The 25457-nt window shown below is 37.0% G+C and overlaps 1 protein-coding gene across 2 annotated transcripts in view; it reads right to left on the reverse strand.

Annotated features, from left to right (window-relative positions):
- Positions 1-24433, reverse strand: part of LOC149851467 (uncharacterized) — a 60273-nt gene extending 35840 nt beyond the window's left edge. For both annotated transcript variants that reach the window (XM_090000837.1, XM_090000835.1), the window contains exons 1-5: positions 24313-24433; positions 16777-16895; positions 15726-15973; positions 14709-14828; positions 14407-14563 (exon numbers count right to left, since the gene is read on the reverse strand). In XM_090000837.1, coding sequence (XP_089856963.1) covers positions 14407-14563; positions 14709-14828; positions 15726-15973; positions 16777-16852 — 601 coding nt within the window. In that variant the 5' untranslated portion in view covers positions 16853-16895; positions 24313-24433. The remainder of the gene's footprint in view (positions 1-14406; positions 14564-14708; positions 14829-15725; positions 15974-16776; positions 16896-24312) is intronic.
- Between the last annotated feature and the right edge of the window lie 1024 nt (positions 24434-25457).

The following is a 25457-nucleotide window of genomic DNA, read 5'->3' on the forward strand; positions in this document are numbered from 1 at the left end:
CAGCAGATTCTCTGAAATTATTAAATATTTGTTCTGAATTTTATTCGAAGACCCTATTGTGTTTGGGTTCTTATCCTAAAGTTCTAAAGACCTTATTCTTTCTCGAATTCAATTTCAATAGAATATGGATTTATTTCCTACTCCTCAATCTGGTCTTTCTTTAAATTTTCTTAGTCAACTCGTGTCTGAGAAACTAAACAACTCCAATTTCTTAACTTGGAAGAGACAAATCATTCCATTCATAAGAAGTTAGGATCTTTCTGGACATTTGGATGGCTCTGTCTCTGTTCCTCCAGACTTCATACCACAAGACGACAAGAATGGTGAGGGAGACATTTCTATTACTTATGTTACGAATCCAAAGTATGTATCATTGATGAAGCGAGATCAGGCGTTGGTTGCCTATATCACTTCTACTCTGTCACAGGAGGTGCTTCTGGCAATCCCAGATGACTGTCCAACTATGCAGTTATGGCATCGACTTGTTCAGACATATTCTCAAGTTTCTCAGGCTAGAGTATTGTTTTTAAAGAAGGAGTTTCAAATGCTGAGGAAGGACTCCATGAATATCATGGAGTACTTAAACAAAATAAAGACCATTACAGGTCAATTGGCCATCGTGGGATGCGTAGTCAGTGACAAAGATATGGTGCAGCAAACTTTGAGCAGGCTGGGACCCGATTATCATATGATGGTTACTTCCTTATTGTGTTGGTCAGATTTACCTACATTTGAAGATCTTTGTGCCAAGCTCTTACAATATGAGATGACTTTGAGGGGATTTTCTGAAGACACTCACACTCACATTGGAGCACAAGACGTTCTTGCCACAGGGGTTGCCTATGGGCAAGGACGCGATAGGTATGATTTTTGAAAAAAGGGAGGCCAAGAAAGAAATGGACAAGGGAGTCATGGAATATTACCTACACCCAATATTCCCCCTAATTCACAGAGACAAAGAACAATACCCACTTGTTTTTTATGCAACAAAAGGGGGCATATCAAAGCTAATTGTTGATTTAATCCTCAAAATAAAGGAAAGCAATCAGAGACAAGAAAAGGGACAGATAAATTGAAGAATAGCGGAGAAGTCAAGGAGTTGTTATTATCTGCTTTAACTGAATTGAATTTAAAACAGAATGATTAGGGCACTTGGTATGTTGATTCTGGTACAACCACTCATGTTACTGGTGATGTTGGTAAGCTTCTAACTCTTGTTCCTTATGTTGGTAGAAATAGTATAGTCACTGGAGATGGGTCTCATCACTATATTTCTCACATTGGAAACACTATTATTCCCATGTCCAATTCCTCGCTCACTCTTTCAAATGTCATTCATGCTCCTCACATCAAGAAAAATATTGTTTGTCTCTAAGCTTGTAGATGCTATTAATGCTTCAATTGAGTTTACTCCTTTTTCTGTTCGTGTCAAAGACCTTCACATGAGGGAAACGTTCGCTGAAGGAAAACGACAAGGAAACATGTACGTCTTCTAAGAGAATCCTTTCGCTCGTGTTCAGCCTGTTGGTTCTACCTTGAAGCTCACTTCGTCCTCTTCTTCAGTACCTCCTATGAGTGCCTTTAGTCTTTCTGAATGTGTACAACCAAATCTTTGGCATGATCGTCTAGGTCATTGTAACCGTCGTTTTATTGAAAAAGCTTGTTTCAAGCAGTCTTATTCCTAAGTCAAGTCTAAGATTAAGCGTTGATGATAAAAAATGTTCTAATTGTCTTCAGTGTAAGAGTCATGTTCTTCCATTTCATTCTATTAATAAAAAAACTTGAAGACCGTTTGAAATTATTTGTTCTGATGTTTGGGGTCCTGCTTCAGTTCTTTGTATGTCTGGAATTAGATATTATCTCATATTTGTTGATAGTTATTCTCGTTATACATGGGTCTTTTTTTATAAAATGTAAATCTGAAACCTTCAAGTTATTTCAGAATTTTCATTCTTTTGTTCAAAATCAATTCTATGAGAGTATTCTTTCTTTGTTTCCAATGTGATGAAGGAAGTGAGTTCTCTTCAAATGACTTTATTAATTTTCTTCAAACAAATGAAATAAGTAGGCGGGTGTCTTGTCCTCGTACACCTCAACAGAATGGGATTGCTGAACGAAAGCATCGTCATATTGTCGAGAGTGCAATGAGCATGATGCATGATAGTAAACTTCCAGTTACCTTCTGGGCAGAAGTCTTTCATTCAGCAGTCTATGTCATAAACTGATTGCCCATAAATATTCTGGAAGATAAATCACCCTATTTTTCTTTGCATGGAGTTCATCCAAACTATTGTGATTTGCGAGTATTTGATTGTATATGTTATGTTCATGTTGACAGTTCAATGTAGCACAAGTTTCAGGATAAGGCCTTGAAGTGCAAATTCGTGAGATATGCTGACGACTATAAAGGGCATAGAATAGATGCTATGATCATGTGAGTAAGCACATCAAAATATCCAAGAATGTTGTTTTCGATGAATTAAACTTTGATCATCATGTTGACACTTCTTCTAAAATTGAGGTTTATCATCCTTGGATGAACTCTGACCTATTTTCCAGTACTGATGACACTTGTCCTCCAGAATGTGATCAAAGGAATGAAGGAACCATGTCTGATGTTGAACAGAGGACTCAAGAAAGCACGAGAGTTGAATCAATCTTGGCACCTGAAAGGTATAAAGGCATTGTTTACACTCGACGAGAGAAGGAAGCCCTTTCTATCTCTAATCAGAAGATAAACTCTTCTTCTGCTTTTGTTCCATCTCTAGACCTCAAAAGATCTACTCGCTCTCGGCATCCGATTGAAATGTGGGTTAGTTATGAAAATTTCACAATGAACTTTCAACTCTTTCTGACCTATTTAGCTAAGAAAGTCCAACCCACAACATTTTATCAAACCGCAAGTTCAAAAAGGTGGATCAAAGCTGTGAATGAAGAAATGGAGGTTATGCATGAATGTGGCACTTGAGATATTGTTTTCAGACCAGATGATAGAAATGTTGTTGGGTCAAAATGGGTGTATAAAATAAAATACAAACCGGATGGTACTATTGAACGATACAAAGCGAGATTGGTTGCAAAAGGTTTCACACAGGAGCAAAGACAAGATTATAATGAGACTTTCAGTTCGGTTGTGAAAATGGGCACCATTAGAATTATATTATCATTAGTTGTTGAGCGCCAATGGATACTTAGTCAATTGGAAGTCAAAATTGTGTTTCTGCATGGCAATCTAAAAGAGGAAGTATACATGGAACAACCCACTAGATATGCAGAAGGAAACTCCAAAGAATACGTGTGCAAGTTAAAGAGAGCTATATATGGTTTGAAGCAGGCGTCTCGGTCTTGGTTTGACAGTTTCTCTCTTGAAGTAGAGAAATATGGTTTCAGTCGGTCATTTCTTGATCATTCTCTTTTCATATTCAAATGCAAAGATATAGTTACCTTGTTATTGATATATGTAGATGACATTATCATTACAGGTAACTCTAATGCACATATTGATGAGGTCAAAGAGATTTTGAATCACAGATTTAAGATGAAGAATCTAGGTGAGTTATGATATTTTCTTGGAGTTGAAGTTGACAGGACTGTTGACGGCATGACTCTCACCCAACACAAGTATACTATTGATATTCTCAATAAGGCAGGTATGAAAGATTGCAAACCTCTAGGCACACCCAACATTCTTTATTAGAAACTACGTTCCCAATAAGGAGATCTGTACGAGGACCCTACAGAATATCGCAAGATAATAGGGATGCTACAATATCTCACTTTCACTCGGCCTGATATTGTCTACTCCGTTAATCAAATATCTCAGTTCATGCATGAACCGTATGTTGGGCATATGGAAGTTGTTAAGCGTATTCTTCAGTATTTAAAGGGAACTATCGGAGATGGACTCTTGTATAGAAAGACCATGAATGGGTATCATGCACATGAACTTCTTGCTTACACAGATGCAGACTGAGCAGGAGATCCAGATGAGCGCAGGTCAGTCTCAAGTTATTGTGTTTTCATTGGCCTAAATCTAGTTTCCTAGAGCAGTAGGAAACAAAAGGCTATTGCCAGATCAAGTATAGAAGTTGAATATAGATCAATGGCAGTTGCCACAGCTGAAATAACATGGATCAGACACCAGTTGACTGAAATAGGAGAATCGATCTCTCGTTGTCTTCTCTTATGCGACAATCAAAGTACCATCAATATGTCTTTTAATCCTATCTACCACAGTCGAGCTAAGCATATTGAAATAGATCAACATTTTGTGAGAAAGAAGGTGGAAGAAAAGGAAATTGAACCTGAATTTTTTCGAACTACTGATCAAGTTGTTGACTTGTTTACAAAATGGTTGATCAAGGACAGATTTTGGATGTTAAAAGGCAAGTTGTTCATGGTTCAAAACTATGTACAACTTGAGGGAGGGTGAAAAGAAGTCGTACTTCATATATCTGGGTTTGGATCTCCGATCTAGACCCAAACCGAGTTTATTATGTTACACATAACTGATGGACTCAATTGTATTTAAGTCTATATGTAAAGGGTATTTTTGCACCCTAATGTTTGTATTACCTTTTACTTAATGAGATGCCTAATACACAGACCCCTGATAGAGGATTCTGCAACAACCATTCTCTCTCCTATTCTATTTCTGTTCTTGTGGTAGAATAATGGAATCCACGATTTGTATCACTAATGACATACACAAAGAATACAAAAAAAGTAAAAAATGTCATTTATTGAGATAGAATGCTTAGGAAAAGCATCAAATTTACAAGAGGGGGAACACCCCTATTTATACACATCACAAGCAATATAGAACCATTGAGACCTCCCAAATGGCTAGAAATAAAGCCACTGGGGAGGTCCCTACGACTCTATGGGCTTTTTACTTAAATGACTTCAGCCCTAAACTTAATTACTAAGTTAAAAAAATAAAAGGAAAAATATTAAAAGACTATTGTGCCTTAATGGGCACAACCTATTACAATATTGTGAAAAGACTGAAATACCCATAATGGATATTTCTTATTACAACATAAATACTAAATGTATATATATGTTACAACTTAACACTCCCCCTCAAACTTACGGTTGGATCACCGGATGTTTATCCAGTAAGAAGTGAAACCGGAGAGGATCCAGTCTTAATTGATAATTTTCACCAAATGCCTTCATCGGCTATCTCCATCTTTATGATATGATGCATCAAAAACATAATTGTTTTTTCAACCCATAGCATCTTTAAGAACCTGCAAAGAGAACAAAAACAAGGGTTCCAACTACACACAGGAAGATATCCTAACTAAAAACTTTTAATAGAAACCATTTTAACATAATAGTTAAAAAATGATTATAGATTATATGTATATAGTTTCAAAACAAATATATTTTGAATAATTAAGATTAAAGTAGATGGATATAATATTACAGTATATTATATATATATATGGACAGAGGATGGTTAAGTTCGCCAACAAAACATAAAAAGACTATAAACTGAACAATTTTAAAAGCGAGTAAAATAAGCACTTTAAGCAATCATTTAAAAATTTTAGAAACATTAGCAAAAATTCAAGCAAGGTACAACCATTAAAATAGACACAAGAAATATACTTCAAAAACAATTTTCAAGAATTTTTTTAGATAATCATAACCACAATAGGCACAAAAGTGCATAAGCAAAAGTCCACGATAGGACAATACAAAGTGCCTACAAAAGGCAACACCAACAAGTGAAATAATAAGATTTTATTAATAATAATATGCTTGAAAGCATTGAAGAAATAGGGGAAACTCCTCCCCTATTTATATACAACAACTTAAAGGGGAGGCCATTAGGAACTCCCTTCATCGAGTCGCTAGGGAGCTCCCAACGGTCATATTTTATGACCGTTGGGGCCCCAACAACTCTATGGGGTGGGGCCCCCAATGGCAAGAAATTAAAATTAAATAAGAAAAAAATAAGAAAAACAAAAATATAGTTGTTTCTAATAAACAACTATAATTACATAAAAAGACAAAAATGCTCCTATCAGACAAACTAATACAAAACAAATTATATATATATATATATATATTAACAACCTCTTGAAGATGCTTTTGCCGAGTTATGCCAAGAAGAAACTCGTCTTGGCATTACTAAAAATGAAGATGTTTTGGTCATTACTAGGTCAGGTTTAAATGTAAGGGCTTATAGGCTCCCCTTTGTAAGACAAAATAACTATAATAGTGGATATAGAAAGGGTGTTATTTGTTATTTTTGTAATGAACCGAGACATATTAAGTTGGTTTGCCCAAAGCTTAAGGAGCTTAAGGGCAAAGTCACTCCCGTTGGAGAAACCACACCCAATAAGAAAAATCTAGCAAGAATGGAGGAGATATTAAAGACACTCTTAGTCAAATATCGGCAGCACTACAACAAGTACTCAAATCATCTTCTTCTTCGGGTGCCGCCATTGCATCTTCGTCATCTCCTCCAGGTATTGGGATTCTTGACTCGGGTGAAGTTTTCGAATCATAAGAATGTTCTTTTCGAAGTTTGTATTATTTCCATTTCATTTTGTCTCAACCGTCGATGGAACCTCCTTAAAAATAAATAGTATGGGAACTCTTGATTTGAAAACTTTGCAAAAATTTCTTGTTACAAAAATAAGAATTCCAAAATTAATTTTAAATTCTTTTTTCATTTATCAAATTTTCGACCATGGATGCAAAGTCTCTTTCTTATCAAAAGATTGTATCGTGCAAGATCTTCAGTCAAGGAAGCTGATTGGGTAAGGCCATAGAAGAGACAATCTTTACTTCATGGATTTTTTTACTTTTTCACCTAAGTTATTTTGTAATTATATTCAAGACAAAAGTATTGATACTTGGCATAAGAAACTTGGGGATCCTAGTTTTTCAAAGATGTATCTCTTTCCCGTTTTGAAAAATATTTGTAATGTAAAAGATATATCTTATAAAGATTGCATTTTCGAAAAAATGAAAGCAATTCCTTTTCCACAACAAACTTTCATTTTAATTGTCATTTTGAATTAATGCATTCAGATGTATGAGATCCTTAACCGGTCATATCAAAAGGAGGTTACTCCTATTATATTATTTTTATTGATGACTTCACTTAATATACATGGATTTATTTTCTAAATTTTAAATTTGGTGTGTTTTCTTTTTGTAAGGAATTCCATATAATGATTAAAAATCAAATTTTTAGTAACATATCTATCCTTAGGTCTGATTCGAGAGGTGAATATATGTCAAATGATTTTCAAAATTATTTGAAACAACACGACATTTGTCATCAAAAGTCTTGCCCTAAAACTCCCCAACAAAATGGATTAGATGAAAGAAAGTATTAGACATATAATAGAAACTGCTAGGAATCTTTTCATTTCTAGGGACATTCCAAAAAAAATTTGGGTCGAAGACGTGCTAAGTTCAACCTACTTAATAAATAGAATACCTTCATCTTCTTTGAAAAATGTCTCTTCATTTGAAAAACTTTTCAAAATAACTCCCGATTTAAAAGATTAAGAATCTTTGGGTGTAAGTGTTACGTACATACTCATAAAAATGATAAACTATCTCCAAAAACTATTGAGTGTGTTTTCTTGAGATATGGGGAAAATAAAAAAGGGCATCGTTGTTTCAACCCAAAGAATAACAAACTTTATGTTTCTAAAGATCTTACCTTCTTAGAAAATGAAAATGGATTTAATAATAAAGAAACTAAAGAAGAAATTGACTATACATTTCTATTTGATCTCTTACCAAGACTTGATGAGTCTAACCAACTTGAATCTAATGATGTTTTTTATCTTTGCTTGAATGATGCTTCTAGTAATGAACATCCAGTTGTTGATGAAGTGTGTCATCAAAATGAAAGACCAATTGAAAATATGCATGTTTATACCTGTGGACAAAGTGGTCAACCACGCACTCTTGACAAGTTCTCTTAAAATGTACTCTTAGAAGAATCCCAACTTAAGAGATCTAATCGAATCTCTAATGTCCTAGTAGATTTGTATCTTACAATTCTTTTTTTCCCAACTTTAGAGCATGTTTAATAATTCTTCACTCTTATTATGAACCATCTCATTACAAAGATGCCAAAAAATATCCTCATTGGATTAAAGCAATGAAAATGAAGCTTCATGTCTTTAGAAAAGCCATCACTTAGGAAATAGTTGATCTTCCTCTAAGTAAGAAACCTATAGGATGTAGGTGTGTGTTTAAAGTCAACACCAAAAGCGATGGATCCCTAAAAAGGTACAAAGCAAGGTTGGTTGTTAAAGGGTATGTTCAAGAATATGGATGGAGTAGATTATGAAGAAACCTTTTCTCTCGTTGCTAGGATGACTAGTGTCTGCACCTTAATAGCCATTGCCTCTATCCAAAAATGCCTGATTTATCTACTAGATATTAAAAATGTATTTTTAAATGGAGAACATTGTGAGAAAGTTTATATGGATCCTCAGTTGAAAGTGGATATTAATGGTAAAACTCCAAAACTAAAAAAAACTTTGTATGGTCTTAAACAAGTACTTAAGGCTTGGTATGATAAATTTAGTCATGTTTTGATTAATTTGGGATTTATTTCTTGTTATACTGACACTGCTCTCTTTGTCCAGAAAACAAATACTAATATTGTGATACTTCTACTATATGTTGATCACATGATCATTAGAGAAAATGACAAATGAGTTAGTGAAATTAAATATGTTTTAAAGAAAAATTTTGATATGTCTAACTTGGGATTTTTGAGATACTTTTTACGAATTGAGGTTGCCTACTCACCTAGAGGATATATCCTCTCCTAAATGAAATTGGTTGTTAATATGTGCTAAGTCAAAAATTTCCAATGAAAAGAATGTCGAGACCCCAAAAGTCATAAATGCTAAATTAAGACTTGAAGATGGCATACTATTCGAAGATCCTATTCATTATCGCTAATTGATTGAATTACTCACCTACCTTTCTATCACCTGACCTGATATCGTCATGCGGTTCATGCAACAAGTCAGTTTCAGCATGCTCCTACCATAATACACATGGGAACAGTTATCATGATTATTCGCTATATTAAAAATACAATTTCGAAAGGGTTTTTTTTATCTGCCTCCTCATCATTAGATTTAACTGCTTACACTGATGCTAACTAGAGTAGTAATCCAACTGATAGAATTTCAACTACTGGCTTTTGTGTTTTCTTAGGGGATTCCTTAATTTTTTGGAGGTGCAAGAAACAACAAAAGCAACAGAAACAGAATATCAAGTCATGGCTACAACAACAATGGAGTTTGTATGGCTACAGGCACTTCTCCAGGACATGGGAGTTTCCATTTCCAAATCTTCAAAGATGTGTTTTGACAACAAAAGTGCAATCTACATTGCAAGCAACTACACATTCCATAAAAAACAAAGCACATAGAGATGGATTGTCATTACATACAAGATGAGTATCTGAAAGGAACTATTAAATTTTCGTACGTCACATCGGAGTACCAACCTACCGATTTTTTTACCAAAGCTCTTCCTGCATGTCGTTTTATTTTTCTCCTTAACAAACTTTTAGTGATCTCACCGTAAGTTTAAGGGAATGTGTTAAAATATATATATATATATATATATATATATACATATATATATATAATATTTTTGTAATTAGGGGTATATCTATTTTTTTACCTCTTGGTATTAGAACAGTCCACTAGGGACTGTTTTGTAATTTTTCATTTTTTATTCTCTTTTCTTTAATTAAAAGACCAAGGGCCTAAGTCACAGGGATTCGGCAAACCAGGTGCCGCACCCGCATCGACGCGATGCGGGTGCGGCACCCGGTGCGGTCAACCCAACCCTCGGTACGGTCAATGCACCCAGGGTCATTTTAGTCCAATTTTCAGACTTAAAAAAAAAATTGCCCGATCAAAAGGGCTGCGAAGAGAGGATTAGGGCAATTTTTTTTTGCCCTAATCCTTCCTTCCTCTCCTCCCGACTTCGCAGCCGAACCCCGACACCAATCTCTCTGTCGGACTCCGACGCCGCCGACGACCTTTGTCGGACCTTTCCTCTCCCGCGCTCCTCTGTTGTCTCGCTCGCCTCCTCTCCTCCCGACATCTCTCAAGGGAGCCCGACGCCACCTCCTCCTCTCCCTCGTCGCAGACCTCCGACGATCGTCGACGTCAATGCCACCCGCAACCCCGACGACTGCTGGAGCTCTCAGGTACGCTCCTCCTCTTCCTCCACTTCTCCCTTTGTCTTCTCCTTCCTCTCTCTCCATGTGTTAGCCAGCAAGAGGTCGATGGCCCCTGCCGCCCCTCTCTCCCACCTCTCTGTGCTATTGGAGGGTCGGCGGCCCTGTCGCGCCCCTCCCCCTCTCTGTCGCCTGAGTCCTATCTGGCAGGGGCTTCACCCTTGTTGCTCGAAGTTTCGGCAGGAAGGGTGAAGCCCTGCCTCCCTCCATCTCCTCGGGATGGGGCTTGCCCCTACCGACTGTATCTTATGGCAGCGGCAAAGCCCCTGCCAACTGCCATTTTCCTGGCAGGGGGTTTTGCCCTTGTCGATTGTTTTTCCGGCAAGGGCAGAACCCTTGTCGACGGGCTTTCTTTGGCAGGGGCTTTGCCCCTGTCGTCGATCATTTCTCCGGCAGGGGCGAGGCCCTTGCCGGTAGTCCTCTTTCGGCAGGGGAGACCCCTGCCGACCATCTTTCCTCCAGCAGGAGCGAGGCCCCTATCAGCAATCTTTTTGGCAGGGGGGGCTTGTTATTCTCCAGCAGAGGCAAAGCCTTGTTGAATGTCGATATTTCCCGACAGGGGCCTTGCCCTGCCGATTGTCGTTCCGGCTTTTGGATCACCGAAATCTTACCTGTATAGGTTTTTTTCTCATAAAAACATATTTTTTCATTAAGAAATCATGATCCAAGAGTCGGTTCTCAATAAATTAAGCATGCTAAACACATCTAATGGTTAGGATCTGTCATAAGTTATGACAGATCCGAACCATTAGATGTGTTTAGCATGCTTGATTTAGTGAGAATCGACTCTTGGATCATGATTTCTTAATGAAAAAATAAGACACTTCAAAACTATAAAATTAGCGATATATCTCGTTGTTTTCACGAGTGCTTAATTAATCCTATAAAATATATTTTTTATAATCCCATGCTTAGGAGTGTTCACTTTTGTATTAATGATTAATGTTTATATGTTTTCTCGTACCTTTTGGTATTTATTTATACGTACTACTACTAGATTTTTTAAACTTATTGTATATGTTATTGACTTTGCACTCAATAGTATAAATCTTGATTGTTTGCATAATTGATTTTAATATAATTTTTTTTGTGTTTTCAGGACAAAAATAACAGATAAAGAGAAAGAACTTGTGTCATCCTCATCCCCATATGTGAGTTCTGATATTAGTATTGCTAATAGTTATGGTGAGAGTGATGATGTGGTGCCACTATGGGTACATGTAGATGAACTTGCAAAAATTGGAGGAGGTGGTGGAAACAAGAGATTTCGATGCAAGCTCTATGAAAGAGATTTTGTTGGGTCATACACAAGAGTTGTTGTAGTTGTTGTTGTTGTATACACAAGAGTGAAGGCTCATTTGTTTAAGATACCAGGACATGGCATTTCAGGATGCAGAAAAATTGATGAGGCAATGCGAAGACAATACAAAAATAATATTAGAAGAGAAAGACAAAGAGTGATTCTTGTGTAATTAGTGTGTCATTTGGAAGCCACCAAGAAGATGCTGAAAAAAAAAAGTCAATGTAGGAGGTAGAGAAACGATACAAACAGCATTCAATAATTTTGGAAAGGAGGATATGGATAGAAAAGTAAGGAGGTATTTTTATTCTAGTTCACTCATATTTAATGCGACTAGAAATCCTTATTGGAAGGATTTAGTAACATCTTTGGCAAATTGTAATTTGAGTGGCTATGTGCCTCCAAGCTCAGAAAAATTACAAACCACACTTCTTGCAGAAGAGAGGGCAAATGTGGAAAGGATGCTGGAGATTAAAAAATATTCATGGGAGCAAAATGGAGTTTCTATTGTTTCTGATGGATGGACAGAAATTCAAAGGCGTCCACTAATCAATTTCATTGTTTCTTTGGTTAGTGGCTCAGTATTCTTGAAAGCAGTTGATGCATCTGGGGAATATAAAAATATGGAGTATTTGAAAAGGTTGTTTATAGAAGTCATAAAAGAAGTGGGTGATCAGAAAGTAATACAAATCATTACAGACAACGCTCTAGTTTGTAAAAGTGCAGCGTTGATTTTAGAGAGTGAGTACCCTCATATTTTTTGGACTCCCTGTGTAGTACACATCTTAAATCTGGCCCTAAAGAGCATCTGCAACCCCAAAGAAGAAGAAAATTCACAAGCATATGCTTTATGTTCATGGATTGAAGATTTAGAAAGAACTGTCAAAAGTATTAGGAATTTTGTTGTTAACCACCATCGTGCTAATGCTATATTTAATAGCATTCTGACCTGAAATTGTTGAAGGTCGCTAAAACACGTTTTGCGTCCATCATTGTGATGGTGAAGAGGATTAAAAAAGTAAAAATGCTTTGGTTAGCATGGTGACTGATGAAAATTGAACATTCTATCATACTGATGATGATGTCAATGCTCAAGAAATTAAGAAATTTATTGTTGATGATGAGTTTTAGGATAGAGTGGTATACTTCCTTCAATTTACACAACCTATTTGGAAAATATTGAGAGAAATTGATAAGGATGAGCTCATGCTTCACAGAGTTTATGAAATGTGAGATAATATGATTGAAAAAATACAAGTTGTAGTTTTCAAGCATGAAGAAAAAAATCATACATTGGATCATTCAGAATTTTTTAACCATATTCATTCAATTTTAGTCAGAATGTGAGATAAGAGCAACACTCCTTTGCATTGCATGGCATATTCTCTTAATCCAAAATATTATGCAAAAAAAGTGACAGGTAGGTGGTATTGATCGTGTCCCTCCAAATTTAGACTCAAAGCTATCAAGACATAGAAATATGTGTATGACAAGACTTTTTCCAGAAGCATATCTTCTAAATTAAGTCACACAAGAGTTTGAAAAATTTTCATCTTCGAGATTATATGGACAGGCATTACTCGCGAGAGAGGAGGATAATATAGATCCTATCACATGGTGGTCAACATTTGGATCAGAAACACCTCTTTTCCAACGTCTTGCATTAATATTGCTATCGCAGCCTGTTAGTTCATCTTGTTGTTAAAGAAATTGGAGCACATATTCTCAAATCCACATGAAGAAAAACAAACTCACCAGCAAGCGTGTAGAGGATTTAGTATATGCTCATTCAAATCTTCGACTACTTTGGGGAACCAATGATGAATACAGGTACTAATTTGCTCTTAGTTATTTGATTATTTCTTAGTTTTTCATTTAAATATACTTATTGTATTTAACATTTTCAAATTGGGTTTGTAACGCAGACAAAGAACATCCAAATTTTGAGATGTAAACCCAGAAGAGTGTAACTTCGAGGGAGAGCATGATTTCAACATGATAAACATGGATTTATTTGAGCTCAGTCTTCCTTCTTATGATGCATTTGATGATGAAGCAGAAAATTATTAAGATTCATTACTTCATCGTCATATACATTGTAGGATATATTTTTTGTATGTAATTTAGTTCTTTTCTGTTTTACTTATTTGATTGATATTTAAGTTGATTTAATTGTGGTGTTAGTTTTTGTGATGTAGAATAAAATTGTAGAATTGTTAATTTGATATATTGCAGGCATGATGAATGATATTATGACAATGTTAATTGTTAAAAGTTCAAAATTATATATATAATATAATATATATATATATATATAATTTTTTACATTTTTGCCCCGCTGCACCCCCACACCCAAGGTTTTTTAAAGTGTTGTATCCCCGCACCAAGGGCTCTATTTTCATTAAACCATAAAGCCGTTGGGACCTCATCACAACAGTCATAAACATGGCCGTTGGGGAGGTCCCCAACGACTCTATAGGAACCTCTCCTTGGTCCATTTGGTGTATAAACAGAGGTTGTTAGCCCCTTTCATTGTTATGCTTTTTAGAGCATTTTATCATTAATAAAATCATTATTTTTTATAATTTTTGTTCCTCTTTGTGAGAATTGAGAATAGCCGTTAGTTGGTTCTTTGTATCTTGCCCATTAGTGGCTTTGCATTTGTGTGGTTGTGCACTCTTCACAGCCCTTTGTGGCATCTCTCTTGTGCACTTAAGGTTTCATTACACCATCTAGGTTCCAAAAGCATGCCAATAGTTCTGCTTAAGCAAAATATCTTCTCAATCCAATTTTCTGAGGGATAATTAACACAAACAGAATACGTGATATGGAAAGCCTATGAATTTACCTGCTGCACGATCATTGCCCATTTCCTTCTCAACTTTCTCAACATAACTAATAGCAGTTCTGCATTTGCTGAATAAAGAGTCCTCATCCACAGGGCCATCATACACAACCTCATAACCAGAGATTATCTTCTCTAGGGCATCTCCTATAGCAAGTTTCTGAATTGACCAATAAGCAAAAAAATGCACATCATTAACTCAGATGCGAGGGCACTTTTCAGCATTATTCTGTAATGAATGACAGGAAAAAAATAAATAGCATCATAAGAAACCAACAAAAAAAAACTGGAAGAATCCTTCTTACCACTTTTAAACTAGACTGTCTTCCACCTCTTCCAGAGTTTCCATCATTTTTTCCCAAGAGTTCTTCCTTGAGGGTCTGTGGTCTTAAGCCAAAAACCTTTCTCTCTTCCCATATGTCAATCTAGAGATTAACTAAAACAGAGAGTGAGGTTTCTGATCAAAAGAATAAAAAAGAGAAAAATGAACAGCTTAAACACCAAGGATTCTTCAGCAGCATAAGACTCTCCACAGGATATGAAGAGACTATTAAATTGGAAGACCACTTTTATTGTACTTTTATGAGAAAATGAAAACCTGAAAAATCAAGGACCGTGTAGCAGTAACAGCTCATTAATTGTCACTTCCTAAAGCATGTAAATCAATATGAATTATAAATCCTCCATATTCTACAAAGATCCTGAAAGTATAAATTTGATAAGTGGTGAAAGAAAAAGAGTGATTTAATGGATCCTGAATGATGGAGGAAAAGAAACTCAAGGGCCTCCTACTTGAAAAATAAAAAAGATTATGGCATGAAAAACTCCGACAATGGTGGGCAGCAATGCAAGCAAAACATCAGGTAGTTGTTACTTAAAGAGAGACATTCTACAGTATGCAAGATGAAGATACAATAGTGATATTGGCCACTAGTTAATGGAACTTCTGGTGGCAGATTAAAGACCCCTAAAAGGAGTTGTGCAGGGATAAGGCAGCAGGCATATTTTTCTATCACAAGATAGCAAGAACATCAAAGATGCTATATTCAATAAGACACTGTGACATGTAAAATAGCCCATGGAGATTTGATGCAATGAAACAATGAAGAAACTAAATCCAAAAATGAGAATATCACAGATAAGTGGATTAAGCTAAAAAAACATGTACTGCGATCAGAATATTCAACAAAATTTATGTATATGACAAATTAAAAGGGCACTACAGTTGGGAAAGTATGAAAAAAAAGAGGCATGCAAATGCAGCTTATCTCCTCATAAATAAGTACTCGAAAAAAAAAAGAAAAAAAATTAGAAACACATACCAGTCGCATTGTAGCACTTCTTGCAAACTCATCCCCATTTTCCAGTGCATCATTAAGAGCACTTGGGAGAACCTTCCAAAACTCGGTAACAAATTCTAAGCCCCTCCGCCTACTGTTCTGTAGAATATCATTTGCAAGATACAGAAATGACACCCTCTGGTCCCTTGGTGAACAATGGAGCTGCCTATCCCATGTTTCCACAACTTGTTTTGCATTCTTTCTATGGAAGATACACCAGTGAGACAAAGCTAAATTTAAGTTTTAAGGATTACATGCATAAAATAGCAAGAATATATGCAGAAAAAATTAAAATATTTACTTGCTAAATTACTAAAAAAACATGTCAATGATGAACTGATGAAGCTCACTGAGCTGAGGTGGAAACCACAAACAGAATTAGCAGCAATTCCAATATACAAGTTGAGTTTGTGGTTGTGTTAGTCAAGCCTGAGTAGCTTGACACTCAACTTGGCTCAACTTGTTTGCACCACCCACTTTCCCCTTCCCTGTGCCCTCCCTGTTCAAACAATGGATGTGCCAGTATAAAGTTTCATGGTTTCACTTCATGTTTATTCTAAGCCAATAGAGGCGCTTATGTCCATCTTATATTATGCACTTTATGCTATATATGTACAGAGATCTCAATTATTTGATGCAGTAGGATTCGAAATAATGTTGCTTTCTCCACTCACAATGACAACATTTAACAAAAACAAAAAGCATCAGACTGCCACTAGAATTCAGAATCATTTAAGCAGGCTCTTGATACTAACTTCATGCTTCCAGAGTCCGAAGGGAAGCATTCATGTACAACTGTAAGTGGTGTTTCCTAGTTCTCAATCATATACCATGCCAGATCTCGAAAGGGTAACAGAAACCAAATCCTGACATAGCTTCACAGATCAAGAATTTTCCAGCATATTCACATTTGTAATGAAAAATACAAAATTCCCCACACCAGAGAAAGTTAATCCTTATAGCCACTATATTAGCAATGCTAGCATGCAGTTAAATTCAAGCATGAAATTAACTACTAAATTTAGGAGGATACTCTCTATACTCTGTTGTGAATTGTTTAGCTTTGCAAGCTTTTCAATCAAAATCTGACCGTTAAATGTGCTGTTCATTGTGCCAAACCGTAAGATGTGAACACCTTATAAGAAACAAAACCTACAAAACATGGAAATTTTTAGCATCATCAGAAAAGGTACTTAGAAACACTAAAACACAACTCACAGATTAAAAAAAATTAAAATAATAGAAAAAATAAATTATTTCTACAAGCAGCACTTCTTTTGTAGACAAGCCAAGAATTGCTCTGTTATGATTTTTTTTCTATTATGAAAATTTTCCAAGATACACAGCATAATTTCTCACCCATCGTTTTGCACGTAATTCCATTATGGAAGTGAAGTGACCTTTTTAGTAATAATAAGCTTCCTATGGATATGGTGTCAAAATAGGACTTATTAAAGTTTCACAAGGCATCACAGAACCAAAAACAACAACAAAACTTCAGTTCTATAGCTTGCTGATGTCATTTAGCATGTCCCTTACCACCCAACTTATATTTTCATCTTGTAGCCTGCTGAAAATTCTTCAACCGGATCAACTAAGTTTCTAACAAATTGTTGTAGAACTGAAAAATGACAATGAGAAAAAACTGAACTAAACAGTAGTAATCATATTAGAATAATAATAATAGCAGCAGCAGCAGTGGTAAACAATAACAATAAACGACATCAATTTTATGATTTTCAGTGAAATTCCTGCTATTACAATACCACTAAAAATTGAAATAGTGCAAGCTATCGTTCCTTCTGTCCAAAAACCTAAACAAGGAAAAATGGTAAAACCTAGTAATAAATTGAAAAGAAATTCTGTGGGAGCTTTTTATTTTTCCAAAATATTTAAACATACATGCACAAATGCACACACACACACATTTTTACTGTAAGCATTTATATGACGACTAATATAAAAACATATTTCAAAATTATTATCATCAAAGTGCTTGTAAGTCATAATTTTAGACAAACTATAAAAATTGGCCACAACGATGTAGTCCAATTTTAAAAAAAAAGCAAAGATAAAATTACAAAGAAGCATCAGCAGATTGGTTGTAATGTTGGACACCTGCATGAAGTGTCCAGAAGCATTGGATATTCATTTAACTGAAACTGATGTCTGCAGATGTGCAAAACTTGGTCCTTAGGTGTGGACATAAATAGGAGTACAAAGAAGAGAAGTTTCAGAAGATCAAGCCAAAGGATGTGGCAGCATAAGCTTGTAACTACAAAAAACAGAAGACTACCAAACAGAGATGTCTTCACTTAGAGCATATCCGTTGCATGTTGTAATATCACATTGCATCCATTTCCAGAAACCACAGCCCTCAAAAGTGAACACCTGGGAAGCGAACTCTTGAAAAAAGCAATGGTTTTAGGTGGTTTGGCGTTGCGGCAGAAGCAAGTGTTAATGATGTTTAGGGATTAGACACAAGCAGCCTGTGTGGGTTGGTGTTGGTATTACAATGTGTGTTTTACTTGAATGCATTTTTCCAGCCCTTTTACCAGGTTTATAAAGAAACACAATTTTTAACAAGGAAAATCAAATTCTCCAGCAAGAAAAACACATTTGCAATATCAAGTTCAATTTTCATATTGGAGAAACTAAGTGTCCACCCCTCTAGAAGTGTATCATCTTGTCAGGTCATCTCATCAGACAAGATCTATTTAACATGCCCCTGTTACATAGGTTAGCCCCTTCCTTTGGCTTCCTCATATTGAGAGAGAGAGCTCCTTGCAAGACCAAAATACAGTGCTCCTCTTATTTCTCAAAACTCCATCACATGACCATGACCTACAATTACTTCCACTTTCTAATGCTAGGCTAGTGTTGGAAACTGCCCAATGCCCTCATACTCTGAGAGGTCTTCCCATTATCTAGAGGTGTGCACAAGATGGGTGTGCCCTAGGAAATGAAGTGCCTAAGCATTCTTTTGGCAGGCATATCAGCCTAATAATAATTCAAGCTCTAGGTGCAAACCCTCACAAATAGCAAAAGTAGAAGCCCAACCTAGGACAGCCCAATGCGGCCACATGGCACAAGCAAAGGAGATAATGAGTGTTAAAAGAGCTAACTAATGAAATGGTTGAGACCTATACTTGTATCAGTTATCATTAAGGTAACCAAGTAAAATTTTAAATATAAATAGTGAGAGTAGATGGTAGCTGCCTACCACTTTTCTGGCCTACTGCCAGCTGACCAGGCTCTTGAAGGGTTCTTTCCATGTTTTCCTTAAACCTGAGCATATAGATGTGTTCTACATGCTTGGTTTTATAGGAGTCAACCCTTGGATCGTCCGATTCCGACACACAGATAGGTTTTTATAGGATTTAAAAATCGACGGTCTAAAATTTTCATAAATATTCGAGGCTAAAAAAAAATCATGTTTTTTATAAAAAAAACATGATCCAAGTGGTGTTTTGTAGCAAATCGACCATGCTGAACACATCTGCAGGATGAGTTTTGTAAAAACAAATAAAATCCAAAAACACCCGCTCACTTGAGGTAGGCTGGAGATAGGCCAGAAAGGTGGTAGGCTATGTCACATGGGTGCGGGTGCAGGTGCGGCACTTTCAAAAAACTTGGGTGCGGGGGTGCGGCACTTTCAAAAAACTTGGGTGCGGGGGTGCGGCAAAAATATAAATATATATATATAGTCCAAAAGTTGGACATAAATGACCCTGGGTGCGTTGACTGCACCCAGGGTCAGGTTGACCGCATCGGGTGCGGGTGCGGCACCTAGTTGAAGAGTCCCTGTGACATAGTTGGTAGGCAACTACCACTTTTCCTAAATAGTGAATAGTAAAGAAAATCATCGAAAGGTAAATAATAAACATTGTTTCCTTTTCTAATAGATATCTTACAAAAGGAAAAACCAAAGCAGATAAGGAAGTTAAATAATAAACGTAATTTCCGTCTCTAAAGCTTTGCAGAAAGAAAAGGACTCACAAAATCGAATACAGCCTGATACAAATGTATTAAACTTGACTAATATAGCCTAGTTGGTGGGCACAACAAGGGCCTAGCCCAACGCAGTTTGGACCAGCAAGACCTAGTCTTAGAGAAGCTCCTGTCAGCCTAGTAAGAAATACCCAATTTTACCATTAGGATTACAATGCTGCCCACCCTCACCATTTCTGGTGCAATATTAGCACCAAACTCAAAAGCACATGAACCATGCCAGACGAGAGTAGAGAAGATTAATTCTATGATTCTCCCGGTAGTAGACAAATATTTCTCCATATATATATATATATATATATATATATATATATATATATATATATATATATATATATATATATATGTGTGTGTGTGTGTGTGTGTGTGTGTGTGTACAGTTGTAGCTGAGAATGGATTAATTTAGAAATTAATGTGCAAAACTGCACGTCAATATGTAGTAAATCCACGAGCAAGTTCATGCAGGAAATTGCAATGAAGTTATTGGGTACTCTACTTTGGGCTGTCACCTACAACTGAAACTGAGGTCCTTTTTATTTCAAATATCCTATAGTCGAACCCTGACATGGTAGTGTCTTTAAGCACTTGGCAATGCACAGTTCACTATGTAAAATAGGTACTTCTACCAAGACCCCGTACCAGTATCGACCACTCTGTACCTATAACTGTATTGGGTACTCCTGAGTATAGGTTTCCACTTCCAGCTAAACTCAACCCATTTTGTTCATCTTATGATCCAACCAGTCTGTAGTCTATGCTTGACATCAAAAGTCTCTACTATTAACTATATATTTGTTGATCATTATTTGTTAGTTAACTATATACCTTTGACATGCTTTAGATTTTAAGTTCATAATTGACAATCCATAATATCATATCTGCAGCAACTTATAAAGTATAAGTGTATAACAAATTTTGCATGTGTGTATGTGTTTATAACTTTATACACACACATAAATATATATATAGAGAGAGAGAGAGACAGAGACAGAGAGAGTAATGCGTTCCTTAGGAACCCTTTTTCGTTAGGTCTCATTAGGCTCCTTCAAAAATTGTAGTTTTAAGTTTTTTTTCTCACATCTAACACTGTAGATGTGATCTATAGGTTTTGTTTAGTGGGAACCAGCTTTTGGATCGCCAGAATCTGACCTGTATATAGGTTTTTTCAGTGATCCAAAATCAATGGCTATGAAGGTATCAGTTTTTTCCAGCTCAGAAAAACATGTTTTTTCGTCAAAAAAACATGATCCAAGAGTCGATTCCCACTAAATCGAGCATGCTAAACACATCTAATGGTTCAGATCTATCATAAAACACTTAAAACCTATGAGGCAGAACTGGGCAGAATGAGAAATGGGGCATATTAGAGTAATGGGTTCCTTAGGCCTCTTTTTTTGTTAGGTCTCGTTAGGGCCCTTAAAAATCGTAGTTTTAACTATTTTTTTCTCATGTCTAACACCGTAGATGTGAACTATAGGTTTTGTTTAGTGGGAACCGGATTTTGGATCGCCAGAATCTGACTTGTATGCAGGTTTTTCCGATGATCCAAAATCAATGGCTATGAAGGTACCAGTTTTCCCCGGCTCAGAAAAATATGTTTTTTCATCGAAAAAACATGATCGAAGAGTCGATTCCCACTAAATCGAGCATGCTAAACACATCTAACGGTTCAGGTCCATCATAAAACACTTAAAACCTATGGGGCACAATGGGCAGAACGAGAAATAGGGACTAATGTGTTCAGTTATATATATATATATATATATATATATATATATATATATATATATATATACACCCATACTCAACTTTTTAGAAATGTATATATTGTAGCCTTCATGCCTTGTTGCACCTTGTAGTCACCCCCGTACCTATGTGACATAGACAATCCAAGGTGTAGGCAACTATGGTTTGAACATAGTAGGCATATATTATTATATATGCATAGGGGTGGCAAAACCTGACACGACCCGCCAACCCGCCTCTTAGGCGGGTTCGGGTTTGGAAAAAACGAACCCATTTAATAAATGGGTCAACCCGCCTAACCCGTTTATTAAACGGGTCAGGTTCGTGTTAAGGGTATGCCAACCTGCCAACCCGGCTGACCCGTTTAATAAACGGGTTAGGCGGGTGGGTCAACCCGCCAGCCTGACCCGCGAACCTGCGAACCCGTTTACCCGACCCAACCCATTTATTAAATGGGTTGGCGGGTCGTGTCGGGTTACCCATTTATTAAACGGGCCGGGTTCGTGTTTGCCACAGCCGGCCCGTTTAATAAACGGGTCGGGTTCGGGTTGAGGTATGCTGACCCATCAACCCGTCGGGTCGACCCGCCAACCCGACACGATTGCCACCCCTATATATGCATCATATCCTTATATGGAAGTCCAGCAGAAGGAAGAAAAGGAAGGCCAACACCCCATTTACATGAAAATAACTAGGGTTCAAAGAAAACACTCCACTTTCTTTGTTCTAGAAAGGTAGTATTCAATCTTCCCTTTCAACAATTCTTTATAATACAGTGACCTATTTACTCGTTCGGCTTTCTGCTCATTCTCACTTTTGCCAGATTGATTTTGACCAAAAACTCAACACACAGCCCACCAGTCTTGTGCCCTTTGATGAATTCCACTACCACAATCCTCCCAGTGTTAAGGCAGCATTCTTCAACATATGGATCCATGTAGAATTGCAGCCAAAAATGCATTCTTACAGAATTAAAGCCCACATCAATATATAGATGCATCCATGCAGAGTTACATACATTCATATGCATTGAAGTGTAAGAAAGCACATATATAGCTATATACATAACAAATCCTTATTTGGAATCTAAAATAAGAGAGAACGAGAAGACCAAAGTCTTGTTTACAAGGAAATAACTAAACCAAAACAATTCACATACCTTGTTCAAGAAAGGCAACATCAAATATTCCATTTAGACAATTTGGATAGGGATGGCAGTGGACCGGGGGAAAACGGGGCCCCGCCTTGCCCCGTTTGGACCGAGGATGGAGGACATGAAACGGGGTGGAGGCGGGGATGAAGGTTAAAATCAAAACCTGTGCGGGGATGGAGGCGGGGATGGACTTACACTTTCCCCCACCCCGCCTCGCCCCGTCCCCAATCCCCGTTAGTAAAATAACTAAAATACCTTTAGTGATGGGAGTGGACCGGAGAGAAACGGGGCCCCGCTCTGCCTCGCCCCGTTTGGACCGAATATGAAACAACGGGAATGAAGGTTAAAATCAAAACCCATGCGGGGATGGAGGGCAAAATTTTGAGACGGGGCGGGGGTGGAGACCTTGTCCCCCCGCCTCCACCCCGGTCCACTGCCATCCCTAAATTTGGATTACATTAGAAGTGATTTATTTACTTTTGTATTTCCCTTTCACTTCCCACTTCTCAATATTCCATATTAATTACTAAGCCGACCCAAAAACCAATGCAGGGGTCAGCAGGGCAACACCTCTTACGACCTTCTCAGTGGTAAAAAGATATTCTTCTACATATATTGCGGACTCAATTGCATCCAAGAATGCACTCGTACAAAAAAACATATAAATCGATTTCTTCTATGCATAAAATTCCCGAATAGAATTCTACGTAGCTCATGCAAGCTTTTTTCTTTTCTTTTGAATGAAAATCAAAAGCATAAAGTATACAGCTCGAAGATACAATTATATATCTATCATATCCTTACTGGAATCTAAACCGAAGAAAAGGAAAAGGTCAAATTCCTGTTTACATGGAAATATTAGGGTTCCAAGAAAAAATTTCCACTTGTTCAGGAAAGCGGCACAAGCCCCTTCCACCATATTCGGATTACATTACAGTGATCTACCTGCTTTTTCAGTTTTCTCTTTCATTTCTCCACTTGCGAACAGTCCATATCGATTTAAGCAAACCCGAAACATCAGTGCCTAGCTCAACCATCCTGCACCTCGGTTGAAGTCTGAACCAAAACTGATCCAAGTTGAGCATATTTTTCTCCTGCCATTAGGCATGCCTTATACTAAGCCCGTAAACATCCATCTATAAATCCATTCATGGTTTTCTACTAAAGAGGACTCAAACTTCTCTGAACTCCGAACTGTGTTTTTTCTTGATCAATGAACTGTATTATATCCCTTTAAACTTCCCTAACCTACCCGAAGGGATCAAACTCTCTAGACAACAAAAATCACTACAAATTTTGAAGAACCCCATGCATATATGCAAACCATCTCAGAACCGTGAATCGAACTCTAAAGAAACAACCCCAAAATCCAACCTTTACCACCCATTCACAAGGGAAAACAAAAAACGCCACCACCACCATTAAGAAAAAGCAACAAAGAAGAAAATTAGCAACATCAGATTCATACCCGCAATCATAATTCTTCCCAAAACAACAAAGAAGCGAAAAGCAGAACTTGAAGCATCAGAGAAATCCCTAGAAGCAACTGAACACATCAATCCCATACGGAATGCAAAGAAAAACCATCATCCCCAAAAACATCAAGCAATTTTACTATGAGTCATCCATTTATCCACAATGAATTAGGATTGTCCTTACCTCTCAATAGACAATGGCGAAGGCCTCTGTGCACTCCATTCTCGACAATGTGATAGTGAGGCAGACGAGGGATTTCCAGTCTCCCAATTTGGTAACCGGATCTGTTTCTCGGACACGAGTCGGGGTTATTAACACCTATCTGGAAATTTATCGCCGTTATTTACGAAATAATGCCATCTTATCGGATTTTCTCGGGCACCCATATATAAATCTCGAAAGTTCCGTAATATTTCCAAGAGATCTTCCATTTTAAGGATAACTCGACATTTAACTCTGTATTTTACCCAATAAAAGCCGTACTTCACATTTTTATATATTTTTTCATAATTCCTGATCATGTTATTCAATGTTTTAACTGGTTTATATTTGCTGATATTTTCTTCAAAAATAAAATGTTTTAATTTATCGCGAGATTTTCCCTCTCTGAGAAAATCTGGATATAAAGGGTACGTTTGCTTTGGCGCCCACCGTCTGATTCCAAACCAAATGGGCTTTGGAATCGTATGAATCATAATCGCAAGTAGGGGGTGGGCAAAGGGCCAAACGGCCCGATAATATTTTTTAATAATAAAAAAGTTAAAAAAATTTACTATTAAGTAGTAACTTGGTAACTATTACTATTTACCTTAAGGTTATGAAAACTAAAAAGATGATTAATTGAGAGCATAAGAAGTTAGGAACTTGTTAATTATTACTATTTATAAATGGATTTGGGCCAGGTTGAGCCGAATCCAACCCGGCCAATGGGTCGGCGGACTATGAGCTGCTCTTCAAACCCATGCTCGTTAAGAACTGGGTCAAAACCAGACCCATTAGTAAACGGGCCGGGCCATCTCCAAGCTGGGCTACACTTAAAGCCCGGTGGGCCGAGCTCGCCCGGCCAGGTCAGGCCAGTGCCTACTCCTAATCGCAAGTTGCCCTTGTAGTTCTGATTTTGACGGTAAATGAGAAAACAGAATGAGAGTCCATTTCTTACTCTCCATTCTGCCGCATTTTTGCTTCGATGTGAGAAAATTGAGTCAACGGGAATCATTTTCTCATTTGAGTGAAAGAACGATTCTAAATTGTATCCCAAGATTTCTGACTTTTGAAGTGGGAAAGCAAGTGTCAAAGAAATAATATGAAGAGAGAAGTGGGCTACGATT

Source organism: Nuphar pumila, chromosome 1 (assembly GCF_984573655.1).
Source record: "Nuphar pumila chromosome 1, dmNupPumi1.hap1.1, whole genome shotgun sequence".
NCBI classification, from domain to species: domain Eukaryota; kingdom Viridiplantae; phylum Streptophyta; class Magnoliopsida; order Nymphaeales; family Nymphaeaceae; genus Nuphar; species Nuphar pumila.